Raw genomic sequence first — 18,299 nt, forward strand, 5'->3', positions numbered from 1 at the left:
GGTCTTCTTCCATCGCCCAGGCTGGAGCACAGGGGTGCAGTCACAGCTCACTGCAGCCTCCACCTCCCAGGCTCGAGCAATCCTCCCACCTCAGCCTCCCCAGTAGCTGGGATCACAGCGGCACACCACCACAGCCAGATTATTTTTTTAATTTTTTGCAGACATGAGTTCTCGCTCTGTTTCCCAGGTTGGACTCAAACTCCTGCACTCAAGCGGTCCACCTGCCTCGGCCTCCTAAAGTGCTGGGATTACAGCCACGAGCCATCGCGCCCAGCCAGGACTGAGGACTTTTTATCCATCATCCCCCTCAGCCCTCAGAGCAGAGTCTGGGTCAGGAAGGCCTGCACCCCCGTCTCATAGCTGGACATGGAAGGGAGGCCTATGAACACGTCCTGCCTGGCAGAAGCTGTGCCCACCTTCTCCATGTTGTCCCAGTTGGTCATCGTTGCTCGAGAAATGGGATATTGCAGGATGAGTTTCCCTCGATTTTTCTGAACCTCCTCTCCAATGAACCAGTCTTCCTCTTCCATCCCCACCAATACGTTCTGAAAGACATAGGCAAGGACAGGTCAGCTTCTAGGGGTGACTGGGGTTGGACTCCCCTGCAGCTGGCTTTCGTTTGTGGAGACCCAGTGAGCCGTGGCTGGGAGGCCACAGTGGCCTTCGTGGGAGACTCCAAGTCATAGCACCGGCATCCACGACCTCCCCAAGCCCTGTCAGCTGTTTCAGAAATGGCCGCTAAGAGGTTTTAGCAAAGTACCTGCAAGGTAAGAGTGCACCCGGGGAGTCGTTCCTAGGAACTTCATCCTGTCCAATTTGTAGATGAGGAAACTGGGGACAGCAAGGAGAGAGGCTGCTGAGGAAGGAGAGGTGTGGGGAGATGCACCAGGAATGCCACGGTACTGCTGGAGGGTCAAGTCGATGAAGCCCACTGGCAGGAATGCATTTCATAAGCTGACATCGTGGTAGGAGGGATCGTCACTGCTTCCATATTTGCTTTGGAAGGTTGACCGGGAAAGGGTCTGTGATGTAATTCAACTGCTGTTATTTTTTAGGAAGATAAACCTGGCTACTTTCATGGCAGATTAAGCTATCCATTCCATCATTCAGAGGTGATTTTACCTGATGGCCCATGTGTTCGTCTGGGTCCACTGAGAAACAGACACCAGGATGGAATGAAAGGTGCAAGGATGTGATTAGGGAATGCGCACACAAGGGGGACAGTGGGGTGAGAGCAGGATGAAGATCGACAAGACAACAGGCTGCTGTCCAAGTCTGAGCCTGGGTGCAGGAAACAGGGAAGCAGATTGGGTCGGTGACCTTAGCCACCACGGTGTCTAAGGGAAGGCTTTGCAAGGTTGTTGGAGAGTCCTTGAGCCAGGCTCATTTATCACAGGAGTGCTGGGTTTCCCAGAAATGGGCTTGACTTGCCTTGGTGTCACTGCCATCCTCCGTTGTTGGCTGGGAGCAGCAAGTAGGAAGGATGGCCTTAGTGCAATGGTGCTGTGCCACAGTGACATAATGGTGCCATGCTGCAATGACCTCATGGTGCCACGGTGCAATGGTGCATGCGGTGGAACCATGCCATGGTGCAGTGGGTCAGTGGTGCCATGATGCCGGGTGCAAGAGTGCAATGGTGCAGAGATGCAATGGAGCAGTGATTTCAGAGTGAGGCCCCCTCTCCAGGCTGCCACAGCTCACCTGCACAGAGCTTTTCTATCTTAGGAGTTTGTCTCTTCCGCAGAAGAGGTTTGGACTTGGGATGAGAATCACCAGCTATGAGACCTGGGGAAAGTTGTGTCCCTTCTCTGAGCCTCCATCTCCTTCTCGGAGCCTCCATCTCCTTCTCTGAGCCTCTATCTCCTTCTCTAAGCCTCCATCTCCTTCTCAGAGCCTCCATCTCCTTCTCTGAGCTTCCATCTCCTTCTCTGAGCCTCTATCTCCTTCTCTGAGCCTCCAACTTCTTCTCTGTCCAATGGGAACAATGACCTCTCTTCCTCACACCTCGCCATGGCGCTGCTGGAGGATCAAGTCGATTAAGCCCACCAGCAGGAATGCGTTTCATAAGCTGGCTTCATGGTAGGAGGGACTGTCACTGCGGCCATCTCCTCGAACGTTTCTCAGCCACCACGTCTAAGTGCGGTGGGTGGGTGGTGGACAAAGTCATGGGTGTGCAGAAGGAACAATGTTTTTTCCGGTTCGAAGTTGCTGTTTGAAATAAAAAAGATGGACAGTGCTGGGCCTGGTGTCCTTTCGTCAGGAGGCCTGTGGTCAGAGCGGCTGCTCTACTCAGAAGGGACCCAATGACTTTGGGCAACGCCTTCATCCTGCCTCTCTGTTCTCACAAGTCCTCCTAGGAGGGGTCTCACTGCCGTCTTGGCTGCCAGACTCAAGCCCTGGAAGGGGCGTGGGGTTGGGGGAGCCCCGAGGGACACCCTGGGTCTCCGTGGCTGTGACTTCTTGACTTGGGAGTTAAGGGCACTGCGTCGAGCTTGTGGGAAGGGCCATGGAGCTTACATCTAGGACAAAAGGTGACCTCTCTCAGAGATAGAAACTTACTCCCATATGCCCGTGAAAATAAATCCAGATCAAGAGCCAATCTGCTGTGGTTCCGCAGAAGAGTCTGCTGCTCCATAATTCATCTTGGTCACTCATTCTGTTTTGGCGAAGAATTTTCCTCTTGCTGTGATCTTGTGTTTCGCCATCTAGGTCAGCGTTCCCCAACCTTTTTGGCACCAGGGACCAGTTTCATGGAAGACAATTTTTGCACTGAGCAGGGCAGGGGATGGTTTTGGGATGATTCAAGTGTATTACATTTATTGTGTGCTTTATTTCTACTATTATTACATTGTAACATATAATGAAATAATTATATAACTCACCACAACATAGAATCAGTGGGATCCCTGAGCCTGTTTTCCTGCAACTAGGACAGTCTCATCTGGGGGTGATGGGAGACAATGACTGTGCCTACAGCCTAGCTGGGGTGGATTCAGAGGGGAGAGCCTCGCTCTCAGCAGACGCTCCCTAATGCACCCCCTCTAAGTCAATCATACTCCAAGGATAAGGCCCCTTCCCTGGAGCAGGGGCTGAGAGCTGAGATGAAATTCCACATTGTAACTGCAGTGGGTTGAATGATGCCCCCCCGCCCCCGCCACCATTATGTCCACCTGGAGTCTCAGGTGACCTTATCTGGATAAAGTGTCTTTGCAGAAGTGATAGTTAAGAATCTCAAGATGAGCATCACCTTGGATTACCTGGATGGGCCCCAAATCCAACGACAAGTGTCCTTCCAAGAGAGAGGCAGGAGGAGATTTGAGACAGAAAAGGAAAAAGAGAAGGAGGCCATGTGAAGACAGAGGCAGCCAAGGGATGCCTGGAGCCCCCAGGAGCTGGAAGAGGCAGGAAAGATCCCCCCACTACAGCCTTGGGAGGAAGCCAGCCCTACTGACACCTTGCTTTCAGACTCCAGGTCCCAGAACTATAAGAAAATACATTTCTGTTTTTCTTTCTTTTTTTTTTTTTTAGATGAATTCTCACTCTGCCACCCAGGCTGGAGTGCAGTGGTGTGATCTCAGCTCACTGCAGCCTCTGCCTCCCGGGTTCAAGCGATTCTCCTGCCTCAGCCTCCAGAGTAGCTGGAATTACAGGTGCACACCACCACGCCCAGCTAATTTTTATATTTTTAGTAGAGACAGGGTTTTGCCATGTTGGCCAGGCTGGTCTCAAACTCCTGACCTCAGGTGATCCACCCACCTCAGCCTCCCAAAGTGCTGGGATTACAGGCGTGACCCACTGTGCCTGGCTACATTTCTGTTGTTCTAAGCAAATACACGAACATGCTAGTCATTATTATCATCACTGCCATCGTTGTCATTGCTAAATCTTCCCCATGGGCCAGAAACTGCACCAAACATGCATTCACTCATCTCACTTAACCTTCAGGCTGAATCTATGAGCTACATCTATGAGGACAATCATATTATGTAAAGGAGATGCCTCTGCCACAGCAGCACCCTTGCCCTGAGTCATGCATGTGCTGAGGACAGGACTGAGATTGGAGCCTCAGTCTCCCCAGCCCTGCAGCCCCAGCTCTTAACCACTGAGCACCACAATCTCCAAGCGGTAAGCTGGTTGTCTAGCTCGAGTGCAGGCGCCTGCGATTTGCCAGGGCGGTCCCTGCTATGATGCCTGCCACTTGGACAGCGAGGAGGAAATCCACTGGTTCCCAGGAGCCATGTGCATTTCATCCTCTTAGAGAGGGAGACGGGATTTTCTCCTCTGTCACAGCTCTGGGAGCCAGTGTATCTTGGATAATTAAAAACATTGCCAATAATTTGCTCCAAGCACTGCAAAACACAAGAGTGATCGCCATGAGGTCCTGTGACACCTGAGATCTTCCGTGTCACGACGCTGCTCCCTGCCACAGATGACTGGAACTTCCAGAGGATGAGCTCCACGATCCAGAGCATGGGCTGGGAACGCAGGTGCACTGGGGGTCTTGTCACCACCACTTTGTCACCACGTGGATTCGTGAAGTCACCTCTCGGAGCAGGCGGTTCCTCTTCGGGGAGAAGGGGCATCTCCCTCCCTACCGGGAATGTGGCCAGGCTCAGGCCCGCTCGCCGAGTTTCGTTTATCGGGAATGTGGCCGGGCCCAGGCCCGCTCGCCGAGTTTCGTTTACGATGCGACTGTGTTGTCCGGGGCAGGGGATGAGCAGCTGGTTTTTAATGGGGCCAGAGCTTCTGTTTGGGAGGATGAGAACGTTCTGGAGATAGATGGTGGTGAATGTTCTTGATGCCACTGAACTGTGCAGTTAACACATCTTTACATTGTATATACTTTACCACAATAGAAATGCCTGCGTTTCTAAATTCCCTTGAAACGCAGGAAGATCTGGCAATGTGGGGTCCACTTGCTGGCATGTCAGAGACGGACCTCTTGGAGGGCCTGTGCCCCGGTCCCCACCCGCCCTCCTACTGCCTTCCTGTCACAGAGGCTGAGTGTCCGCTGCCGCTTACCCTAATGGACTCCCATTTATCCTAAAGGCGAATTGCTCCTTCCCTGCGTCCATACCTCTCCGAAGGTGGGAAGAGCCAGAGATGGGAGACGGGCAGTAAGACTGACTTTTCACAACGTGTCCACTTTACTGATTTACACATCACTGCTCCCTCTAAGCCTGTGGTTCTCAGAGCGGGCCGCATGCTGGGAGTCGTGAGAGGGGCAAGGCCTTTCCCACCCCATCCCCAACCCCAGACCGGCTGAGGCAGAGACTCTAGGTGGCCCGGCCATCTGTGTGGTACCAAGCCTGGTGCTCCCGACTTGGATTCGTGGAGGCACGTTTGCGCCCACCACGCCCTGCTCAGGGGATTGCCTTGGTCACCCTGTGGGAGAGGCGATGGGACTGACCGGGCCGGCAGGCCACCTCTGGATGAGCAGCACCCCAGAGGGAGGAGACCCTGACATCACTCACATCGTGCCGAAGTTTCCCGAGGACAGTGGGGAACACACCCATTGGGCTTTCCATTCCTGCGAATCCCACCTTGCTGAAGCCAGAGCCATAGTCACAGATGAGGGGCACACTGTCCATGGCGGTGAGGCTGTGGGAGAGAACACACGGTTACCCACGCCACTGCATGGCACTGGTCCCTGGGGCAGGCGCTGTGCTGGGCGTTAGGATCAGGGTTCATAGCGCCTGGGAGCCCAGGGCAGTGTGGGTGGCCCCCTACACTCAGAGCTGGGCCCTGGGCAGGCAAGAGCCACTTCCAGGATGCTGTGTGCAGTTTGCTGGAAGGGGATCCTTTCCGATGACCATTTGCACATGGCTGCCCTGGAGAAGGGAGGATTAGGGGGGCCCTGCACTAAGGCTTTGGCCTCCACCTGTTTCTAGCAAATTCTGACACCTGTTTCGCAGCCACTTATCTGAAGCAGCCCTTCTCCCCTTCGTGGGAGGGGAGACCCCAAGAGGAGCTGGGCCCTGGGTGGTCTGCAAGCTGTGGTCCCAGCCAGATTCCTGACTTCCAGCTTCAACGCCACCTCATCCGGGAGGCTTCACTGGCCTCCGGCCCTGGTTGAAACCATTCTCTCCCTCTGCTTTGCTTCCAGAGAACATTTTCCATGTTTTTGCAAGTTTAGAAAACATGCAGAAAGATACAGAACATCAGAATCACCTGAGGTCCCCGCCCGTGGTCACCCCTCTGATATTTTGGCATTTCTGTTTTCAACCTACTTTTTCTTAGACAAAGTCTCACTCTGTCACCCAGGCTGGAGTGCAGTGGCATGATCTTGGCTCACTGTAACCTCTGCCTCTCAAGTTTAAGGGATTCTCCTGCCTCAGCCTCCTGAGTAGCTGGGATTACAAGTGTGAGCCACCACACTGGGACAATTTTTTGTATTTTTAGTAGAGACAGGGTTTCACCATGTTGACCAGCCTGGTCTCAAACTCCTGACCTCAGGTGATCCACCCACCTCGGCCTCCCAAAGTTCCAGGATTACAGGCGTGAGTCACTGTGCCCAGCCTGTTTTCAACCTACTTTTATGCAGTGTATAGGTTTTTAAAAAATCGACTACCCTCAAAAATGAATGAGTCAATTTTCTTTTTTGAATATTGCATTGTCACTAACTATTTGTCATGACAAATGTTTTCTTCATTTTATAAGTGACTTTTGGATCTTTTTTCAATAAAGAAAGAATACAGGTTCATTGTAGAAAATAAGAGAAAACCGTGAAGAGAAAACCGTGAAGTAAAAACCCTCTCCAAATCCTGCTAATCAGGGGTAACCTTTGTCAATAATCAGCTATCTACCCTGATAGTCGGCACAGAAAACAGAGGGGTCTCCCTTCATCTAGTGCCTCTGTGAACAGCTGTATGAGGCGCAACTCAGTGGGGCACCAGGGCGCCTCTCACTAAGTTGCTAAGGTATACACACTTACATATATTACAGTATATGTGGTTTTGTGTTAGACTTTTCAGTGGAACCTTATAGCCATTTGCGTGTTATGGAGTATTCGATGGAAATGTTTTCCTTCTAATGTCATCTGCCACACCTGCTATGAATCCTCTGTGGAGCCTGTAGGTCCTATTTTTTTTTTTTGGCACCATCAGCAACCCTGGGATAATCTCCTTCATCATCCCTCTTTTTCCTGCATTTTGGATCAGCCCCTTTCCATCACCTCCTTCGAATGACTAGTTGGAAGAGCAAGAATTTTTAAAGGCTCCTTAAACATTTTGCCAAATTGCTGTCCAGAAGCATCGGTCAGTTTGCCGCAGCCACGTCAGGCCCTCGTCACATGGAGCTGCTGTCATCTCTGCAGGCCCCTGTCCCACTTCTCCACATCAGGCCCACACTCCCCCTCTGAGTACCGCATGCTCAGCTGATACGGCTGGATGGCTTTTGAACCCACCTGGTCTCTCATGTGGGGGGCTTCATAACCTTCCTCTCTGGAATATCTGCTGGTGTCCCGTCTGTCTGCATGCTGACTGCGTATCTGCAGCCAGCCTGTTACTTCTGGAAGGCCAGGCATCGGCTGCCTATTCATTTCTGTTCATCCTCGACATGCAGGGATGGAAGAGGCTTTGGTTACTACAGTTTTGTAGTATATTTTGAAGTGTTATAATGCCAGCTTTGTGCTTTTGCTCAGGATTGTTTTGGCTATTCAGAGTTTTTTCTGGTTCTGTACAAAGTTAAACATTTTTGTAATTCAGTGAAGAATGTCCTTGGTATTTTGGTAGGGGTTGTGTTTAATCTGTAGATTACTTTAGGTACTATGATCATTTTAACAATATTTTTGGATCCATGAGTATGGGATGTCATTCCATTTGTTTTTCTCCTCTTCAGTTTTTTGTCAGTCACTTCTTAAATTTATTCCTAGGTATTTCATTTTCTGTAGCTATTATAAATGGCATTATCTTCTTGATTTCCCTTTTAGCTATTTCATTGTTCATGTATAGCAACGCTACTGATCTTATATGTTAATTTTTTATCTTTACTAAATTCATTCATCAATTCTAAAAGATTTTTGGTAGCATCTTTAGGATTTTCTATATATAAGATCATATGGTCTGCAAATAAGAATAATTTGACTTTTTACTTTCTAATTTGCAACAGAGCCTGAGACATGAGGGGCACTTGACAGCACAGGAAACCCTTGGGTGCATTTTCTGGCCTGACCCTCACTGCGGTGACAGGTGTGATGGCCTCAATGACATTGATGATAGATAGTGATGATGATGACAATGATGACGATGGCTATGACAATGATGATGACAACAATGGCGATGATGATGATGGCATAATGACAATGATGACAATGATGATGATGACTATGACAATGATGATGATGACATTGACAATGATGACAACGATGATGATGTCAATGATGATAACAGTAATGACAGCAATGACAATGATGATGATGAAAAAATGATAACAATGACAATGATGACTATGACAATGATGGTGATGATGACATTGACAATGATGACAATAACAATGATGATGTCAATAACAGTAATGACAACAATGACAATGATGATGAAAATAACAATGACAATTATGATGATGACTATGACAATGATGACAATGATGACATTGAGAATGATGACAATGACAATGATGATGACAATGATGACATTGATGATAATGACAATGATGACAATGATGATGACACTGATAATGATAATAATAACAATGACAGTGACGATGACGATGATGATGGATTGTCTTGATATGCAAGGCATTTCCCCCACGTAAATCAGCAAATAGCCACTGTGGGAGCAGACATCCAAATACCTTGCTCTTTCTACCAAGTGCTATGCATTTGGGACACAGAAATAAATTAATTCCAGGGCTGGTCAAGCTGTTTTCATTTTTTCTTTGGTACAATAGCATTTACATTCAGGGAAATTAGCCCTGATGTCAAAAACGTGGTTTTCCCTTTGCTTTGTTTTAAATCATCTGATGTTGGCTTCCACTCCCACAGAAGGAGGGAAATGAGGCCATGAGTAATTGCACTGCTCTCCTGAGCCAAAATATTTTCATCTGGGGTGTGTTGAGTGGAATAAAAACTGGTTCAGCGCAGGGAAGGCTTTTGCCTCCAACGGGCTGAATCCCTGAGCTTGCCCCAGAATGATGTGGCCAACCAAGCAGCATGTTTCTACTTTACTCCAAATCCTCATTGCTCTGAAACTTACTTGTGAATCCACATATTGACTATCAATGCACAGAAGTAAAAATCTGAAGAAAGCATAACAGAAATTGGGAGAGGCCAGCTGCAGTGGCTCACACCTATAATTCTAGCACTTCAGGAGGCCAAGGCAGGAGGATTGCCTGAGCCCAGGAGTTCGAAACCAGCCTGGGCAACATAGAAAGACCCCATGTCTACAAAAAATTTAAAAATTAGTCAGGCATGGTGGTGGCACACATCTGTAGTCCCAGCTACTTGAGAGGCAGAGGCAGGAGGATTGCTCGAGCACAGTTCGAGGCTGCTGTGAGCCAACATCGCACCACTGCACTCCAGCCTGGGCAACAGAGCAAAACCCTGTCTCTAAAAAAAAAAAGAAAGAAAGAAAAAGAAACCAGAAAAGACTGTTCAACTACTGAGAACAGAAACTGTTGGTTCACATCACTGACATGCAAAAGGAAGGGAAAGAAGGCATTGCCCTGTTTTAGGTGCTGTCCTGGGCACATAACTAATATCAGGGAGAGAACTGGTGACAAACAGGTGCAGAGAGGTAAGAGGTGGAGCCCACCCATAGTCCAGGCAGGGTCCCTCTGTGTCACTGTTCTGCATGATGCCACTATGAGGTGCCTAGTAGATGTCATGGCCTCTTGACCTAGTTGGGCTTCTGGAAGCTGGCCCAGCAGCCTCCTAGAGTCTCTACGTCTCTTTCCACTCTAATCCTGCTCCAGTCTTAAGATTTGGATGAGGTAGGCCCTGAGGGCTCACAGGACCCATGCTGACCATTAAGATTATTCCACTCCTTGGCTACTTCAGTTGGCTAAATAATGGTCCCTGTCCTCCTGCCACATCCTAGTGTCCAGAACCTGTGTATATGTGACCTTCCATGGCAAAAGGGACTTTGCAGGTATAGTTAAGTTATAGATCTTGAGATGAGGAGATTGCCCTGGATCATCTGGCTGCACACCAGATAATCACGAGGGTCCTTATAAGAGGAAGCGGGAGGTCAGAGTCAGAGAGATTGGAAGATTATACACTCCTGGCTTGGAAGACGGAGAAGTGGCAGCGAGTCAAGGCATGTAAGCACCTCCAGGAGCTAGAAAGAGCAAAGAAATAGGTTCTCCCAGTTCCCAGAGCCCCCCCGAGGTAAAATGGCCCTGCAGACACCTTGATTTTGGCCCAGTGAAACCCATTTCAGATTTCTGACCTCCAAACTGTCAGAATACATTTCAATTGTCTTAGGTCAAAGTTTGCGTTGATTTGTGACGGCTACCCTTGACCAGGGTGGGCATGTGATGTCAGCCATGGTTTCTTCCTGGGATCTTGGTCAACTCTCAGGAAGGATACTCTCTTCCCTTGGATTCAGGATCTGGGAGAACCTGAAGTGAGCCTGGAGTTGCCCTGCAGCTGCCCTTGCAGCCCCACAACCAGAGCTTCCCTGAGGAGGAAGTCAGTCCGCGGGAAGCAAAGGAGAGACATGAGGAACAGAATTTTTACGATATCATTGGAGCACAAACCTCAGCCTATCCTGCACTGTTTAGCGCAGGGAGCCAACAGAATTTTTTCCTGCCAAATGGGTCTGAGTTGGGTTTCTGTCACTTGCAACCAAGACAGTCCTGACCAATTTTTAGCAATTGGGCTTCCTTGGTCCTGGGCATTAGAGCTTCATTGGATGGAATGCCCAGAAAATCATTGAAAATTAGAGCTACACGATTATCCTCTGAAAATGCTCTTGTAGATTTAGCTTAAGGTAGATTCACTCAGAGGGTTATCAGTATTAATTCGGCAAATATTTACCAGCTGCCTCCCAGGGGCACGGTGCTGTTCTAGAGTGAGGAGACAGTGAGGAGGATTCAGACAAATTTCTTTCCCCATGGGCATGCTGGTCCTGGGGAAGCCTGGGAAGCCAGATATTATATGGAATTTATTTATTTATTTATCCGAGATTGAGTTTCGCTCTTGTCACCCAGTCCAGAGTGCAATGGTGCCATCTCACCTCACTGCAACCTCCACCTCCTGGGTTCAAGCAATTCTCCTGCCTCAGCTTCCTGAGTAGCTGGGATTATGGGCATGCACCACTACGCCCAGCTAATTTTTGTATTTTTAGTAGAGACAGGGTTTCACCACGTTGGCCAACCTAGTCTTGAACTCCTGACCTCAGGTGATCCACCTGCCTTGGCCTCCCAAAGTGCTGGGATTACACGCATGAGCCACTGCACCTGGCCCAGAATTTATTTTTAAATTAAAAAGTCATTAATAATTTTTCAATTGTGATCAGTGCCATCGAGGCTGCCTGTGCATGTCTTGTGATGTCACTTGTCCTGCCTGGAGCACTGAGCTATAACTGCAGTGTGCAAATGTCACAGAATAGCAGTCACATAGACGGGGGGAGGTGCCAGAAACTTCTGGGCCAAAGTGGGTCAGGGCCCACCAGCTCTGTTTGGAAGGCCACGCGTCACCAAGCCACACACCCATGGTCCTCTGGAGATGTTGGTCTTGATCGTTTTCTGCTGTGGGCTGTCCTGTGCCTTGTAGGATGTGTAGCCATCCCCCAGCTTCCACCCACTAGATCCCCGTAGCACCTTTCAAGTTATGACAACCCAAAATGTCCAGGCTCTGCCAAGCGTGCCTGCAGAGGGAGTGGGAGGTGGACAAAACAGTCCTGGCTGAAAGGGAAGGGCCTTCATGATGCAGACCTGTGGAAGCCAAGTGGGAAGACAATTCCAAGGGGTGAACCAGTTAGAATCAGATTTTCCAAGCTTATGAAATAATTTCCTCACCAGAGAAACCATCACAACAGATCTGATCCTATCATTGTTTCTCTCCATCTTCATCCAAAATCATTTCTTCCATCACAAGAAGACAAAAATCAGAAAGTTCAATATATCCGGGGCAGCCCTGACATCATCGTGTCCTGCTGCACCATCGGGCATGTCATGCCTGACGCACCCCATGGCTGCAACAGGAGACATTCTTCCTGCTCATGACTCTGGTGTTCCCGATGGGTCCTGTCACTGCTTGAGTTATGTGGCTGCAGAGAAGAGGACTGATGTGAAGACTTGTGTTTGGTAAAACTGTAAAGTGCTGTACGTACCTAAGGGGTGATCACAGTAATAACATCAAGGAGTTATCTCTATTATATTATTACATTTTGGGCAATTTGAATTTCCCAAAAGGGGGTAGTTGGGGAGGGACAGAGAAAGAGAGAGAGATAGAGAGAGAGAAAGAGAGATTGTGAGAAGGGGATGTTGGAGTGTTGGAGAGGGTTAGAATTGGAAAATAAGTTGGTAGACTGAAGTATTTGCAAAGCATTGTGTGAGCTCCAGGATGGATGGATAGATGAGTGGATGGATGGGTGGGTAGATGAATGAATGAATGAGTTGAACGGATGGATAGATGAATGGATGAATGGATGGATGGATGGGTGGGTGGGTGGGTGGATGGATGGGTGAATGGGTGGGTGGATAGATGGAGGGATGGGTGGGTGGATGGATGGATGAGAGGATGGGTGGTAAGTCCATGGATGGATGGATGGATACATAATGTAGTCATTTCGATCCTTGCATCTCTTATACCTCTCTAAGTTCAGACAGCCGTGTCTTCACCTAGTCCATCTGTTAGAAAGAAATCTTTCAAAACAGGCCTTATAGAAGGAGAAATGATGTATCTGTCTACTCCCTACACAAACTTTCTACTATCTTGGCATCCCTTTATAACAAAGCATAGTTCAACCCTACAAGTGTGCATTGAATACTAACTTATTACATTACTTTAGCAAGTTCTTGGATCTCTCCAAGTGCACAGAGATGCCCTTGGGGGGCCCACCTTTGTCCTCTCTTCTCAAAAAGCCTGAACATCCCTGATGCCCTGAGGATGAGATCTGTTCTTCTCATGGGAAACAGATAGGATTGACAGAATTTGGCTACTGTGTTTTTCTTAAGCAAATTATTCTAAGATCCATATGGCAATGTCCCAGAAGATAGACCTGCAAGGGAGCAGAATGTGTACTGCTTACATCCTTCCTCTCTTGAGAAGTGCTGGCTGGCTTCCAACGTTTCTGATGGAAAATAGGGTGAAGCAAACCCCAGATGATTTAAAGGGGCTGGGATAGGATGTTCCCTAAGGCACAACCACGGGCTCTGGGCAAGACCCTGTTTCTGCTCTCAAGAAGCTCCCAGCTCATAGGAGAAAGATATTTGTAAAAAAGAAATTATTCAATGCAACAAGGGCTGTAAAAAGAGGCTACAAGGTGAGTTGACCTTTGAAGGCTTGAACAGATTCTAGGCAGGGAAACAGATAAGGAAAAAGCCCAGAGCTGGGCAGGGAGTCCTTGGGTACGTATGTGAAGGGACATTCCAATGGTCTTGGGTGTCCTCAATTCTTTACGCCCCCAGTGCTGTCACATCTGTAGGGGTTCACTGAGACATTAATAACAGCAGCCACACGGAGAGGACTTGCTTGTGCCAGACACTCTTCTAGATTAATCCAGCTAGCCTATCAGCAACCTTCTGAGGCTGGGTAGCATCAGTCTCATTTTTTTTTGTTGGGGGCAGGAGCGGATCAGGCTCAGGGGGATGAAGTGAGACCTCCAGCTATGAGAGCTGGAGTTAAAATTCAATGCCAAGCAGCTTCATTCCCTATCCTTTCATTCCATCTGAGTGGTAAATCACAAACAGCCAAAGATTCCTTGCAGCTGCTCTTGTTACAAGGTGGAGCCTATTTTCCCATGCTTAAATCTGGACTGGCCTTGTGACTCCTTTGATGGATACGGTGTGATGAAAGTGACATTGTGTGAGCTCCAAACATAGTCATCAGAGGAGGTGCAGCTTCCTCCCTTGCTATGTTCAGACCCCTGGTGTGGGAGCTGGAGTTAGCCTCTTGGAGGAGGAGAAGCCACGTGGAAGAGAACCAAGGTGCCCAGCCAACAGCCAACCACCTGCTAGACATGTGGCTGAGGCCACCTTGGATAATCCACCATCAGATGACCTGTGAGGTGACCCCACCCCCAGGTGCACAAGACAGCTCAGAGAGACCAGCCAAACCAGCTCAGACCAGAAGAACCCCCAGCTGACCCACAGACCGGTGAGTATAACATGATGGTTGTTGAAAGCTATAAAGCCTTGGTATGGCTGTGCTACACTGCCCTGCATCTATACTCTAAACAAACGGTCCTTCCCAGACTTCCATGGTCTGCTTTCAACTGGCTCAAAGTCATCCACACACCAATACAAAGATGGAAAACACAGAGAAGCTAAGGAGATCATTGAAAATCACACTGTAATGGTCTGAACCAGAGGCTGGCAAACCAAAGCCCAGAGGCTAATTCTGGCCCACTGACTGTCTTTGTAAATAAAGTTTTATTGGAACTCAGTCACGCTCATTTGCACTCTAGCTGCTCTTGGGTTACCACGACAGAGTTGAGTAGTTGAGAACATGTGGCCCACTGGACTAGTCTGTTCTTGCACTGCAATAAAGAAATGCCTCAGGCTGGGTAATTTATAAAGAAAAGAGGTTTAGGGCCAGGTGCAGTGGCTCATGCCTGTAATCCCAGCACTTTGGGAGGCCGAGGTGGGCGGATCACGAAGTCAGAAGACCAAGACCATCCTGACTAACATGGTGAAACTCCATCTCTACTAAAAATACCAAAAATTAGCCAGATATGATGGCACGCGCCTGTAGTCCCAGCTACTTAGGAGGCTGAGGCAAAAAAATTGCCTGAAGCCTGAAAATGGAGGTTGCAGTGAGCCGAGATTGCACCATCACACTCCAGCCTGGGCGACTGAGACTGTCTCAAAAAAAAAAAGAAAGAAAAGAAAAGAAAAGAGGTTTAATTGGTTTGCGGTTCTGTGGGCTGTACAGGAAGTGTGGTGCTGGCTTCCAGGTAGGCCACAGGAAAGTTACAATCATGGTAGAAGGCGAAGGGGAAGCAGGATCATCCTACATGGCCAGAACAGGAGGGAGAGAGAGGAAGGAGATGCCACACACTTTTAAACAACCAGATCTCCTGAGAACTCTATCAGGAATAGCAACAAAGGGGAGAATTCCACCCCCAGGATCCAATCACCTCCCAGCAGGCCCCACCTCCAACATTGGGGATTACAATTCCACATGAGATTTGGGTGGGGACACAGATCCAAACCATATCACCCACAAAGCCTAAAATATTTCTTACGTGACCCCCTTATAGATAAAAGTCTGATAACCCCTCATCCAGACTTTATCCCTTAACACTGTGACAACAGTTCTCAAAGCGTGGACCCCAGACCATCAGAATTAGCTTCATTTGTGAGAAATGCAGTCCTCAGTCCTCATCCCAGATCCCCTGAATGAGAAACGCTAGGTGGGGGCCCCGCAATCTCAGTCTAAGAAGACCCCCAGGTGAGTCTGATGCCTGCCAGTCGAAGATAAGACAAGAAAACCACCACCTTCAGTTACAGAAATCTGCTGTGATTGTTGACTCCCCAGTCTGAAAAGCATGTTCTTGTGTCCTCACTCCAGCCTTTCAGGGAGGAATAATTGCTCTCAAGCCTCATTTTACTAGTTTAAGCTGCCCTTAGCGAGATTGGAGGCAGCTGAGAGTCACTCAGTAAAACGCTGGCAGCCCCCAGGAGCTGCCAGTGGGAGATGCGGGATGACTATTCCTTCCAAAATAAATGGAGGGTTTCCAGAAGGCGTACAGGATACGTGGAGAGCTCCTGCGACACAAAAGCAGTCCTAGCCAAACCAAGCCCTTATATTTGAGTACCAAAGTCTGGGTGAAATAACCAACTCATCCTGGTTTGGTTTTTTCCAGTTTCAACATTGAGAGAAACCATGTCCCCCCAAAACTTCTCAGTCCCGGTCAAACTGGGACAGGTCCTAGGCCCGGGACTTAAAAGGCCAGGCTTTCCTGCAAAGAGCAGGTAATATGGCGGCTGATCCCACCCACCAGCATCCACAGATGCGTCCTACAGGTGCTGGAACGCAGAGCTGGAAGCAACCCAGTGCTCAGGGAGCCAAGGCATGGCTGGGTAAATACAAAGGCAGCTACCACCCAGTGTGGGGCACCGCCAGTGGCATTCCCAGGAGCCCCGGGAGCTGCAGGGGTCACGGGGGCATCTGAGCCAGCGGTGCAGTGGCACCTGGGCATCAGCCTGGATCCCGTGCCCTGGGACAGTCCTCTGCCTTGAGTCACTGTGTTCCAGACCCGACGTCTCTCACTACAGCTTGTCATGCCTCCCACTCTACTACGAAGCCTGATTTCCACACCAGCTGCAGTTCTCTGGGTTGAGCTGAGCATCTGCAGTTCATTCAACCTTACAGCTTCTAGAAAGCCACTGCAAACCCTAACGGCCAAATGCAAGCTTCCCCAGATCTAAGCTTCTCGGTCTCCCCAGGGCTGCACCCTGAGATACACATGCAGAAGGGATTATTTCTAGTTTTGTTTTATACTGTGTTATTATGATATATTGTAAAACAAGGTATATGTAATGTAATACACGTTAGGGATGACTTTTTTGTTGTTTTTTTTTTGAGACAGCGTCTGGCTCTGTTGCCCAGGCTGGAGTGCAGTGGAACCAGCATAGCTCACCGTAGCCTCGAACTTCTGGGCTCAGTGATCCTCCCACCTTAGCGTCCTGAGTAGCTGGAACTACAAGCATGCACTTGCACATCTGGCTAATATTTTGTATTTTTAGTAGAAACAGGATTTTGCCATGTTGCCCCAGCTGGTCTCAAACCTCAGCCTTAGCTTCCCACAGTGCTGGGATTACAGGTCTGAGCCATCGTACCTGGCCTTTTTTTTTTTTTCTAACAAGATAGAGCCTTGCTCTGTCACTAGGCTGGACTAGACTGCAATGGCATGATCATAGCCCACTGCAGCTTCCACATCCTGGGGGCTCACATGATCCTCCCATTTCACCTCCCGAGTAGCTGAGACTACAGGTGCAGTTTTTTTTTTTTTTTTTTTTTTTTTTTTTGTAGAGACAGGGACTTGCTATGTTACCCAGGCTGGTCCTGAACTGCTGGCCTCAAGCTAACCTCCCACCTCAGCCTCCCAAATGCTGGGATTATAGGTGTGAGCCACCTCACCTGGCCTTGTTTTAACAAATAAGTTAATAACCTGCTACCCAGCATAAGACATCATGTATTCTCCACACTTCTTGTTTAGTTCTTCCTCCCAAAGATATCCAGCACCCTAACGTTTTGCTTAATGATTCTCTTGCTGTTTTTAGCACTTTCGCCACACCTGGATATATCCCCAGAGAAGATATTGGTTTTGCCTGATTTGGGGCTTTCTGCAAATAAAGTAACCACCTCGTATGTTTTTTCCTGTGGCCTGTTTATTGTATTCGTCCTCTGGTGGTGCCCCCATGTTGATGTGTGTAGCTGTGGCTTGTTTTTCCCTGCTGTATAGTATTCCTGGTTCCACTGGATGAAAATGTGGTCATTTGGGCCAAGGGATATGTTTGAATAGCAACAGAAAGCTGGAAAACGGTCCTGTGTGGATGATACCATGCTTTGCCTGGAGGGCTTGCAGGTGGAGCCTGAACTGAATTTCGGGGGATCCAGGTGAAGTTGAACTCCCTCTGCTCCCCCTCATAGCACTCAGCCCCTTCCCTAAACACAGATCAGTCAGTTATGTAAGTAATTTGGGCTGAAGCTTGTTCCCCTGGGTGCCATGTGTCTTGGTCTAGTCCTGATGACATCACACGTACAATACTTACGCATATATTTGCAGGAGTAATACGTGCACAAATCAAAACCACGAAACCTTTGGAAGGGTAGAGTGTGAGAAAACAGTGTCTTGCTCCCTCGTTTGCACCCAGAATCCCAGCTCCCGTACCCCAAGTGAGCACGCAGCATATCCCAGGAATAGCCTGCACCTTTGAGCCTCCAGATTTCACCCCTGGTTTCTTGGTGCAAAGCAAGTTACTTCTGTGTGCATTGCGCTCCCCCTGGTGGCTGTTCCCTAGAGCACAATTCTCACGCCTCTCAGTCCCAAACCCAAGTTTCAGGAAGGAAATGGCTTCACACACTATTCCCTCTGAAGCAAGGTTGGTACTTTCAGCCTTTCAACCTACTCCTCACATAATACCTAACAATCCTGCAACATTTTTTAAAGTTCTTAAAACAGAAT

At 48.7% G+C, this 18,299-nt stretch overlaps 1 protein-coding gene across 3 annotated transcripts in view; it reads right to left on the minus strand.

Annotated features, from left to right (window-relative positions):
- LOC103877386 (actin-85C-like) overlaps positions 1 to 18,299 on the minus strand; it is a 39,874-nt gene that overhangs the window by 18,329 nt on the left and 3,246 nt on the right. For all 3 annotated transcript variants that reach the window (XM_021925426.2, XM_021925427.2, XM_021925428.2), the window contains 2 exons: positions 5,475 to 5,601; positions 417 to 545 (listed from right to left, as the gene is read on the minus strand). In XM_021925426.2, coding sequence (XP_021781118.2) covers positions 417 to 545; positions 5,475 to 5,591 — 246 coding nt within the window. In that variant the 5' untranslated portion in view covers positions 5,592 to 5,601. The remainder of the gene's footprint in view (positions 1 to 416; positions 546 to 5,474; positions 5,602 to 18,299) is intronic.

Source organism: Papio anubis, chromosome 12, assembly GCF_008728515.1.
Source record: "Papio anubis isolate 15944 chromosome 12, Panubis1.0, whole genome shotgun sequence".
In the NCBI taxonomy this organism is placed as follows: Eukaryota; Metazoa; Chordata; class Mammalia; order Primates; family Cercopithecidae; genus Papio; species Papio anubis.